Source organism: Danio rerio, chromosome 10, assembly GCF_052040795.2.
Source record: "Danio rerio strain M-AB ecotype USA chromosome 10, GRCz13ab, whole genome shotgun sequence".
Classification (NCBI taxonomy): Eukaryota; Metazoa; Chordata; class Actinopteri; order Cypriniformes; family Danionidae; genus Danio; species Danio rerio.
In genome coordinates, this window is record NC_141030.1 from 48,001,267 (window position 1) to 48,013,324 (window position 12,058).

The window sequence follows — 12,058 nt, forward strand, 5'->3', positions numbered from 1 at the left end:
TGGATGTAATGTTCTGTGATGATTGACTGCAACAGTGATATCAATATTAATGAACATGACAATGATGATATTATATAACTAACAATAATGATGATGTAATGCAATGGGGAGAGAAAAAAGCATGCATGCCCAACACATACCGCATCTAACCTATCTTCTGTGTCGGTGTTCATATTTCTTTTTATTTCCCCCTTCTTTTGCCTTCTCCCTTTCCCTCCCTTATTTCCTCAATTAAAAACAAAGAAATCCCATGCAATGGTTTAAAAGAAAAATAAATGCTGTCACTCAGAGGTCACTCAGCTCTCAATCATAATGTGGAGCGAGTGATTGCTGTCAGAAAACAAACGTGGCAGGGCTACAGATAATTGAATGTAAAATCTATCTAACAATGCACTATAAAGGGAACATACAAGGGAAGATGCTCTTTTAGTAGAGACTGGACTTGAACTGTTTTCTGCATGTCTGCTGTTAATGATTTATTGAATTAAATTTACATGACATGTAAAGTAAAGATGGCATGCTGTATTGTGATCTAATGGTGTTTTCAGAAGGGCAGAATACCAAATGTTTTCATCAAGTTAAACAGAGGCTATATTAGATTTTCAGGTTATGTTTTGGTGTTGATATAACATCCCTGACAATTACCAGAAAGTTGCAATTGACGTCATTCACACTCAAAGAAACCCATACAGGATATACATAGTGTATCTATCTACAGGATGTATAGCATCTTTTGCGATACAAAAACAACATTAGAGGACATAAAGCAGATTCTATCTTCATTCTCTGTAAACCAATCAGCATCCTGCAGTCTAGCTCCGCTATTTTGGTATCGCACTTTTGTTCTAGACACCCTTACGAAAGTGGTACGTTAGAGTACACAGTTTTGATACTTCTGACAGTGGAAATAAATGCATATGGTAGGGTTGTCATGATTCTGGAATTTGATACCAATCAGTATTGAAATAAAAAAAAAGTCCATTTCCCGCTTACATTTGAGCGCTGTTGAGCATGTGCTTAAACAGTGCTGATTTGCAATTTTGCTCACCAGAAATGACTGCGTTTGGTCGTGAATCCAGTGTAATCACCGGATTCACCGCTGTTTATTGAGTGTAAACACGGATACAGCGACACTGGAGCATTTTAAAGCCACGAACATCAGCTGGTCTGTTTATGAGCTGACATATGAGCAGGACCAGACGGAATCTGCGGACGTTTTTTGCTATTTCTGCGGAGAATTTTGGTAAAAATCTGCAGATTTCTGTGGAATTATCTTGGGAGTATCCAGCGGAGTATCATAACTAAAACCGTAATATATTAAATAAAAAGTTTAAAAAAAAAATTTACTGAATAAAAACTGAATAAATTAATATTTACACATTTACTCAAGTAAATAAATAGAATTAATAATGGGCTAAAAATCTTCAGAAATCTGCAGAATCTTGTGTGCGCAAATTACATGTGGGTCTACATATGAGTGATCCGCTGATGAATCGACAGATCTTCACGGCGCTAAAATGCTCCAGTGTCCCAGTATCTGTGTTTACACTCAGTTCGGTGAACTGATGACCTTCACAGCCAATTACAGTCATTTCTGTTGAGCACGTGAACACAATGGCCAATCAGCGCTGTTTAAGAACGCGCTCAAACGTTAGCGGCAAATAGACTTTTGTAAAATTTCAATACGGATTGGTATCAAATTTCAGTATTATGAAAACACTGGCATACAGTACTGCACTATACCGAACCACACCACTCCATGCAAAGGCGTCAAATGCTGGTGTGTTAATGGGTTTTTATGTAAAGTTTTGAACTAAAGTTGTATCTTTGTTTGTTTCCTATTTCCCTGCAGTATTCGAAGTGTCATGCAGAAGTATCTGGAGGAAAGGGATGAACTGGCGTTTGACAAAATCTTCAACCAGAAGATCGGTAAGTTCCATTTTGCTCGGGTTGTCGAAATGACAAATTCTAGATTCATTTGGCAGTAAAATTCCTGTAAATTTTGAGTGCGCATTGGCATTAGCTCGGGCGAACCAAAAATATGCAGATTTTGTTTGACTTGATTGTTTAGAAACAAAACTTATAAGACAGTTTTTGCTGAATTGTATTTGTTATTATAAATATGTAATGTAATCATAAGGTTGGCTAACAGTTTTGGAGAATGTGGTGTTTCCCCATTCAGACAGAATGCCTGAACATACTGCCTGAGAGAGGTATGAAAGATGGCCACCGAGTGAAATGGCTTGCCTTAAAGGGACTTTGCCAATAGCCATTATAATAGGAAAACAATGTCATGAAAGACAGAAACTCAGACAGGTTTGGAACTAGTGTAGGATGAGGAAACGATGACGGAATTATAATTTTAATTGTGCTATATCTTTACGACTTAATTGGTTGTTTCAAATTGCAAGCTATGCATCCTGAAAGTGTTAAAGAAATCCCTCATTTAGGTTTTATTAATGTGCCATCATTGAGGATTCAAACAGAGTAGTTCTTCAAATAAGCGTCTAGACCCTTGAGGAGGACATTTTAATCAGCATGAAGTTAAATAAGGATCTTGTTCTTCCTTTTTTCTTATCTGTCTAGTCAAAGACCGCTCTTTGTTCTTTGTAATGGCTGGCTGTTGTATCTGCTTCTCTCTCAGTCACCTGAACAGTTCAACTCTTTGTCAGGCTGTGTGTTGTACAAATGTACTGCTGTTGCGGTTTGATGAGTGCATGTGCCCAATTTACCTCAAGTACCCAAGTTTCCCCTTCACGTTCACCACTGTTGGAGAACGGCGTTTGCAGTAATCTGTGAGCTGTGGAGGCACCATGGGAATGCGGCAGACAGACCCAGATTTTGATTAACTTTAATTTTTACTTACTTCTGTGTCTGAAGTCCCAAGTGAGGATCTGCTTCTGTGATTTTTCTTTCTTTCCTCTCTCTCTCTCTCTCTCTCTCTCTCGTGATCAACTTTATTTCACTTACATTGTCTCCATGCACAAAAACACATGCACAAGGCTGACAGATTATATAATGGGATTTGTATCAACTTTTATGCATTCATTGCTTCATTTTCTTTCGGTTTAGGCTAATACATTTACACTAATGCATTTTAGTTTTAAAATGGCATTTTAGAACGTAAACAATCCACGTCCACATTAGCATTTCATCTAGCATTTCTGAAAATACCTCTGTCCACACTACACCACTGAAAACACAGTTGACTAGGCAGGTTAGGGTATTTAAGCAAGTTATTGTATAATGATGGTTTGTTCTGTAGACTATAGAAAGAATATATAGCTCAAAGGGGCTAATAATATTGACCCTAAAAGGGTTTTTAAAAAATTAAAAACTACTTTTATTCTAGCCGAAATAAAACAAATAAGACTTTCTCCAGAAGAAAAAATATTATCAGACATGCTGTGAAAATTTCCTGAATTTGTTAAACATCATTTGGGAAATATTTAAAAAAGAAAAAAAATTCAAAGGGGGCGAATAATTCTGACTTCAACTGTATATATAGATATGTATATATTAGGGCTGCACAATATTGGAAAAGTCTAACATTGCAATGTTTTTTATTTTGAAATATATTGCGATAGGAATACAATTTCACTAGATGTGTTAAATAACTATTTGGAAACAATTTATCATTTTAGATTTGCTTGGGATGATTTTGTAGGGTATATGCATAAAATATAGCAAGCAATCTACAATCACAGATAAATTCAATAAATGCCAATTAAATAAACAGCATTTTATTGCTTTCAGAGGACTTGATCTGTATTCAGGTATACAGCAATTTAGTAGTCAAATGTAAAATAATAGTTTTCATAGTCTTCGTTTGAAAAACAACTCTATACAATTATTTGTTTTTAATTCATCAAAGTTACAAACTGTACAATTTCTTATACCTGAATGCTTTAAAGACCCACACACAGTCTCAGGCCTCAAAAACACAGCAAAATGATCTAAGATAATCCAGACTCAACGTTGCATATACTCGCCATGTAACTATTGCATAGGATCACATTGAGATACCGATGCTAAAACGATATATTGTCCAGCCCATATATTGTGCATATAAATATGTCTTTTTAAAAAATTTTAAACTGTGAACTAATAAAAATGAATATTTAAAAAAATATATAATCAAATATGCATATATTATATAGGGCTGTGCAAAAAGATTGATATATCTAACTATCGCCATTATTTCTTTCACAATAGTGTATCAATAGTCCAACCTGAAGTATCGATGCAAGTTGTGCCAAACAGCATCCTACTCTGCACCATGTGGATGTCGCTAACTCGCTACTAACAAAACGCTAAGTAGTACGGTATCAGAAGTAAACAAGGGTGAGCATGGTGGAAAATGTAAAGGCACCTCCAGCTTTTTAAAGCTGACGTGTGGCTGCACTTTGGTTTTAACACTATACCAGAGTACTGAATTAGACAATAAATGTCATTTGCAAGCTTTGCAAATCTATCTTAAAATGTTCAAGAAACACCACGAACTTGCGTTATCACTTAACAAGCCACCACGCAGATGAATTTGCGGCACTGTGACCTCAACCGAAACCTCCTGATTCAAGGCAAACTACATTGGATAACATCAACAAGCTTCCGTCTACCTCAACTAACATTGCGGAGTTACTTAATACTGCATAGGAGGAATGGGACATAAAATGGAAGGAACTGTCGTCAAGTTGACATGTCAACTGTTTTAAACCATTCCTGAGCCCTGCGTTTGGTGTTTTTAGGTGCAAAGATGCTTAATGCGTGAATGCCTCCTAAATCTGCGCATGTGGTGAACATTTTGCTGTGAAAACTGGCCGCACAACAACAATTTTATGCACTCGCACAAATGCTCCCAAAATATTTTGAGGTTGCATAAAATTTTGGGCGCAAATGCGACCAAAACCGTCGCAATTTCGATCCCTGATTTTGGACACTTTAGTTTCTAATAGTTTACCGCATATTAGGGCACTGTGTTCCTGTTTTATGTTTACATTTTTTTTTACTTACTTTAGTTTTATAAATGGCTTATTAGTTAAGTGTTTGTTAACAATATGCATTTAATACAGTTCAGTGAGTTCTCTGTTCAATCACACTGTGCAGTTCTAATGAATTGAAATGGATAGAAAATAAATTGGAATTGGAATTTTAATTCGTCTGCTGACTTTATCAAGTTGTCAATATAACATGACGCATACTAATACAAACTGTTGCAATATATAACAAAATTTATTGTATCGCAATTTATCGGGATATATTGTATCGTGACCCATGTATCGTGATATGTATCATATCGTGAGGCCCTTGCCAACACACAACCCTAATATTATAATAAATATTCAAATGAAAGCTAGTAAATAAACAATTACTAAACCAGCCTGATGAGATGTAAACAACGATTTACATGTAGCAATGAAACAGCACACTCTTGTGCACTGAACTATCGACATCACCTCTTTAAGGACACTATAATAATGTCTTGTATTGATCTGTGGATGCATGGGTGGTGTAGGATTAGATAGTGAAGGAAAATCAGGTGATGAGTCCTGTGTGCTGGTGAACTCTGTGCATAAAAACAGTACTGTTTGAAAAGCATCCCAGAATGCACCTCTTTCAGTCAATGAGCCGTTTTAAAATAGCAATAATAAATAAAGCTCGTGTCCAAACCTCAGACTGCAAGTGTTTATGTGTTCTTATTGAGAATGTTTCAGACTTGTAATAAAAGTGTTACTATAGTATATGATGAGTCACGATCACAAACTGTTATTTATGTGTATATAAACAACTGGCCTACTCGAGTGGGAAACCTGTTCGTGATCTTAACAGGGAAATTAAAGCACTGCATTGCTAGCGGACCTGCCAGAGTTAAACAACATGCCCAAATGCATTACTCAACTAAAAGCAGGATTTTCACTAATGCAAATATGTGAAGTAGCTTGCAAATGTTCCAGGCCTCTCTGATGAGAGGTGTGAAGCAGGAAAGCAGAGTTTGCTGTGGAGCCGCTAGCTTGCCATGCTGAATTTGAATGACAAATGTCTGGGTTTTGCATCTGACCAGTGGAAGGAGATAATGACTCAGGGGATGGTTGCATAATCAGATGCTTCCCTTCTGTCTTTGTCTTTTAACCTTCGTTGCTGTGGCATTTCATGTTTATTCGATCAACCGTGTAATGTTGCGTGATGTAACGATATACATTACCGTTGGGCTTTTTAGAGACGCTGCATTCACTTGTCATGCCTTTAGCTGTTGCATGTTGCTTTTGGTTTTATCGTAAAGGATTGGTTCATTTCTAAAATGAGGATTTCTGAATTATTCTCTCACCTCCTTGTCATCCAAGATGTTCATTTCTTCTGTCTTAAGTTAAAAGGTTTTTTTAAATGCAGTTGCAGGATGTTTCTCCCCATATTGTACTTGCGTGGTGCACAGTGACTTAAACTTCTGAATTGCGGATTTAGCGGAGCTTTAGAAGCTCTAAATGATTGTTTCTGCTGTACAGTTCAGTTCAGTACAGTGCAGTTTAATTTGGTACAGGTCACTGTGTTTGCACTGCTAATAATACCTAGCCTAGAGCACAATATACTATTTAAAAACTAACCTAGAGCGTCATCTGTTGTTTAACTAGTCTATAGTGCCATCTGCTGTTAAAAACTAACATTGTTTTTCGTTAATACCTAGCCTAAAGCACAATTTACTGTTAAAGACTAACTTGGAGTGTCATCTGTTTTTAAAAACGAATCTAGAGCGGTTTCTGTTGTTAAAGAAACAAATCTAGAGCGTCATCTGCTGTTTAAAACAAGCATTGTCTGTGCTTAAAATCTAGCCTAGAGCACCATCTAGTGTTAAAAACTAGCCTAGAGTATCATCGGTTGTTAAAAACAAGTCTACAGTAAAAAATAAATGCACAGAGCGCCATCTGCTGTTAAAACTAGTATTATATGCGGTTAAAAACTAGCCTAGAGCGCCATCTGGTGTTAAACTCTAGCTTAGAGCGCCATCTGGTGTTAAACTCTAGCTTAGAGCACCATCTGCTGTTAAAAACGAATGTTGTCTGTCATTAAAAACAAGACTAGAGTGTTGTCTATCATAAGAACTAACTTAGAGCACCATCTAGTGTTAAGCTCTAGCCCAGAGCACCTTCTGCTGTTAAACACCAGTCTAGTAACCTGCTGGTAAAAACTAGCCTAGAGCGCCATTTAGTGTTAAACTCTACCTCAGAGCATTGTATGCTATTAAAAACTAGCTTAGAGCACCATCTGGTGTTAAACTCTAGCCCAGAGCACCGTATGCTGTTAAACTACTGTTGTCTGCAGTTAAATACGAGCCTAGAGCACCATTTGCTCTTAAAAACTAGCCTAGAGCGCCATCTGCTGGTAAAAACTAGTCTAGAGCACCATTTGGTGTTAAATTCTACCTTAGAGCATTGTATGCTATTAAAAACTACTGTTGTCTGCCATTAAATTTAAGCCTAGAGCGCCATGCGCTGCTAAACACTAGCCTACAGCATCATTTGTTGTTAAAAAAGTAATCTAGAGTCCAATCTATTGTTACAAATTAGCTAAGAGCACCAACTAGTATATTCTGCTGGTAAAAACTTGCCTAGAGCACCATTTGCCATTAAAAACTAGCCTAGTGCGCCATCTGGTGTTAAACTACAGCCTGTAGCGCCATCTGCTGTTAAAAACTAGTGTTGTTTGCCATTAAAAACAAGACTAGAGTGTCGTCTACCATTAGGAAACTAGCTTAGAGCACCATCTGGTGTTAAACTCTAGCTTAGAGCATCGTATGCTATTAAAAACTAGCCTAAAGCACCATCCACTGTTAAAAACTAGTGTATTCTGCTGTTAAAAACTAGCTTAGAGCACCATCTGCCATAAAAAACTAGCCTAGAGTGCCATCTGATGTTAAAAACTTGTCTAGAGCGCCATCTGATGTTTAAAAACTACTGTTGTCTGCCGTCAAATATGAGCCTAGAGCGCCATCTGCTGTTAAACTTTAGCCTAGAGCATCATTTGTTGTCAAAAAAGTAGTCTAGAGTGCAATCTGTTGTTAATAATTAGCTTAGAGCACCATCTACTGTTAAAAACCAGTATATTCTGCTGTTAAAAACTAGCTTAGTGCACCATCTGCCATTAAAAAACTTGCCTAGAGCGCCATCTGATGTTAAAAACTACTGTTGTCTGACATTAAATAAGAGCCTAGTGCTGTCTGCTGTTAAACACTAGCTTAGAGCATTATCTTCTGTTAAGGAATAACCAAAATATTGACTTTATTTATTATTATATTGTTATAAAAGAACAAAACATTGATCTGTTTTCATATAATTTCTTAAATGAAACTGCAAAATACTTGTACTGCACCTGAAAAATAAGCCATTGTTTTATTTGTGTATGTGTATTTATGGTGTAAAATCTTTGCTTGCGTTGGCTTAAATGTCTTCTTTTTATTGCTTGTTACCTATAGAATAAGGGAATTAGTTTGGCTGTAGTGCTCAGACAACTTACAGAGTATTACAGAGTAAAACTACCATCACAAATAATTATTTATCATGAAAATTGATCAATAACGCCCACCCATAGTGTGAGTAAATTCATCTTCAGCCAAACGTAGGGCTTTAATGTCCAGCAAATGTCGGCTCTGGATTGTTTGTAGTGTTTATTTCCTGCAGAATCCCCCTCTGTGAAGACCCTTCAGTCTCTGTGATCCGCCTAGTCATCGCAGACCTAATAGGGAGCAACAAGTGGCTTTCACCATTAAAATTGCATGAGAAATTAATAGAAATGAATCTTGCTTAGCAGGAGGAGACGCAGAGAACAACACATGGATGAAAAGCTCAGGCTCAGGGGTGTCTGTCGGCCCAGAATGACAGGAAAATGCCGTCCTCCATCATTGATGTAATTCGGCTTGACAGTCGCAGCCACCGAGATGTTTGCGTGGTAAAAAGCAACGTTTGATGTCGGACTTTATTGGCAGCAGAACTCGATTTACTGGAACATCTGGAATAGTCTAGATAATGCTGTCTATACATGTTATAATATGAAAAGCGTCTCTAAATATTGAACGATGGAGCAGAGAGGGCTTTGTTTAGCCGAGTCTGAGATGTTTATTTCTCTTCACACGTCAGGTCTGAGGTGTTGTGCTGAAGTTTAATACTTGGCTTAAGATGGTTTCGAGTGCAGTCTTAATTCATCCATTCATAAATTAGGGCCTTAACAGGTTTCAAGTCCAAGCAATAAGGCTTAAATTCTTTTTAAAATGGATTAAATGCTGTTTTTTTGATCTATTTTTCTAATTCAAATATGTATATAGTCTTTAAAATGAGTTTAATTGAAATGCAAAATGTTAATAGATCTTGCTTAGTCACTTCCCAGGTTTTGCAGGTTGCTATGTCCCGAATTTTGATTGCCAATCTTATGCACATTGTAATTGTTTGTTTTGGTTTGATTTGATATTTCTTCAACCAATCGCTGAGCCCGGTGGACCAAAGTGAGTGCTCTAACATGGCCAACCCTGTTTCTAGTTGTTCTAATTTTGATCAACATGCATAGTTTTGCTTCACATAGTATTTCGGTTAAAATAACTTTAAGGATCGATCTTTAGTTTGGACCTCTAATTTGCTTTACTTGTTCCCAAAAAGGCCTTAGAACAGTCTAGTGCTAAGAAATGTCTAGAAAATGTGATCAATTTGATATTAGTTATCAAAGGCTAGTCTATATATTACAAATTTTGACTGCTCATTGTATCAGGGAATCCGCAGGGTCTTAAAGTCTTAAATTGATTGAAATAGTGTGTTATGTGAATCATTATAAACAAGTCTTAATTTTCCTTTGTCTATGCAAAGCTACCCAATCTGACCAACACCCATCCAATCCCTAACATTCTATCTCAATAAAAGTTTTGACAAGATTATTAATTAACTCTATTTACTAACTCTATTTCTATTTACAACCATATGGTTTAGTCATCGTCCTTACAATAACATTTGTTTTAATTATGTTTTTTATGTTTTAATTGGGACATTAGAAAGAATCTTTAGCATTTAGCCTTGTTAAAGTCTGAAATTTCATTCATAATGTTGTTATAAATTTCTTAAAGGGGGTTTTTACATTAGGGTTGGGCGATGTCCACTAATTTGGCTTCGTACGATGTCTAATGTGATACATCGCGATGAAGGTTGGAAGCTGTGTTTAAAAGAGTACGCGCGATGAGTGCGCGACTAATTTGAGGACTGGGAGACGTGCGATTTCCGGGAGATTATCACTCGTTTGTGGGCATTATAGTCCCGCAAATGGATAGAGACTCCCGGAACTTCCGGGACACTTGTGATGTCTGAATATCACATTTAACAACTATAGTGAGACTCGATCTAGCGGTATATCCTTGCGGTCTGACCTGCACTGCATTTTGGAGCTCAGAAAAGCATGACTGTGTGTGTGTGTGTGTGTGTGTGTGTGTGTGTGTGTGTGTGTGTGTGTGTGTGTGTGTGTGTGTGTGTGTGTGTGTGTGTGTGTGTGTGTGTGTGTGTGTGTGTGTGTGTGTGTGTGTGTGTGCGTGTGTGTGTGTGTGTGTGTGTGCGTGTGTGTGTGTGTGTGTGTGTGTGTGTGTGCGTGTGTGTTTGTGGTCACGTGATGTGGGTTTTCAGCAGACGGAGGGCTGTTCAGAAATGCTAGTTAAAACACTGTGTGGATGTGGATCATTTTCATTCTAAAATGCCATTTTAACACTAAGACATAATAGTGTAAACAGGGCCTAAGTGTGTATTTTTCACAAGCGGGTTTGCGACGGGGGTGGTCGATCGGCGTGTTGTCTATTGGCCATCAGCGATGGACGGTGGTATCGTCTATTGGCCAACCCTATTCCCCACTTGTGCTATTTGTCTTCTGCAGACACCGCGTAATGTCCTTAACGTTTACAATATTTTTGCGACTGATAGACGCACGCGAGTCGCTTTCTGTATGTTCAAAACCAAAAGATTCAGTAAAAGCAGAATGACTGTGATGTGTGTACGATGTACGTCTTTTCATTTTGTTGCTTTACTTTCGTAGCCTCACCTAGCAACAGCAGTACACACATTAGCAGCTCAATGATGCTAACGTAACGTTGTTCAGAAGGAAAAGACAGTGTGAACAAAAACCAACTGAGAAGATGGCAAAGGGGGATAATCTAATTTGGCTATGGTCCAGGCTATTGAACCAAGGGTGAAAGCACCTAAAGTGTTAAATTTGACTTGATGAAACCTGTAGAAACTCTGTTGTATGTATTTGATTATATAGAGAATTGAAATAGTATATTATACTGTGAAAATGCTGGGTTCCACACAATTAATTGAGACAACATGAAGGGATTAAGTTATTGTGAGTAGATTGAACATTAGTTTGACCCAAAAAACTCTTAAGAATTGTTTTGTTTCAGCTTGTTTTAAATAAGTAGTTTGAACAAACAGCAAAGGTCATTTTTTTATGTGTACAAGTCTGTTGGTCTTAAGCTTTTATTACAATTTTATTAATTGAACGTTTGCAAGCTAATGTTCAAGGTATCGATATTTCCTAAATAAAAGTGAGAATTGAATCAAGAATTTAATTGAAATTAGTTTTGAGTTAGAATCTTAAATTGAATTATCTTTAATTTGACCTTCATAAAAGCGCTTTATTCTTGTTAGTTAAGGCTGAGTATATACACTCACCGGCCACTTTATCAGGTACACCTGTCTGATGAGTCTCCATTTCTGCTGACACATTCGGATAGTCGGGTCAGAATTTGGCATCAACAACATGAAAGCATGGATCATCCTGCCTTGTATCAATGGTTCAGGCTGGTGTTGTTGGTGTAATGGTGTGGGGGAGATTTTCTTTGGGTCCATTAATACCAATTGAGCATCAACGCCACAGCCTACCTGAGTATTGCTGCTGACCATGTCCATCCCTTTATGAGCACAGTGTCTCCATCTTCTGATGGCTTCTTCCAGCAGGATAACGCACCATGTCATGAAGCTCAATCATCTCAGACTGGTTTCTTCTGTTACTTCACTGTACTCAAATTGGCAATAGAGCAGCTTTG

The 12,058-nt window shown here is 37.3% G+C and overlaps 1 protein-coding gene across 9 annotated transcripts in view; it reads left to right on the top strand.

Annotated features, from left to right (window-relative positions):
* Nucleotides 1–12,058, top strand: part of grk3 (G protein-coupled receptor kinase 3) — a 146,470-nt gene that overhangs the window by 26,635 nt on the left and 107,777 nt on the right. For all 9 annotated transcript variants that reach the window (XR_015500516.1, XR_015500517.1, XR_015500518.1 and 6 more), the window contains 1 exon segment: nt 1,853–1,929. Coding sequence is in view for 2 of the 9 variants with exons in the window: in XM_087269696.1 (XP_087125822.1) it covers nt 1,853–1,929 (77 nt within the window). In the remaining 7 variants the exon portion in view is untranslated.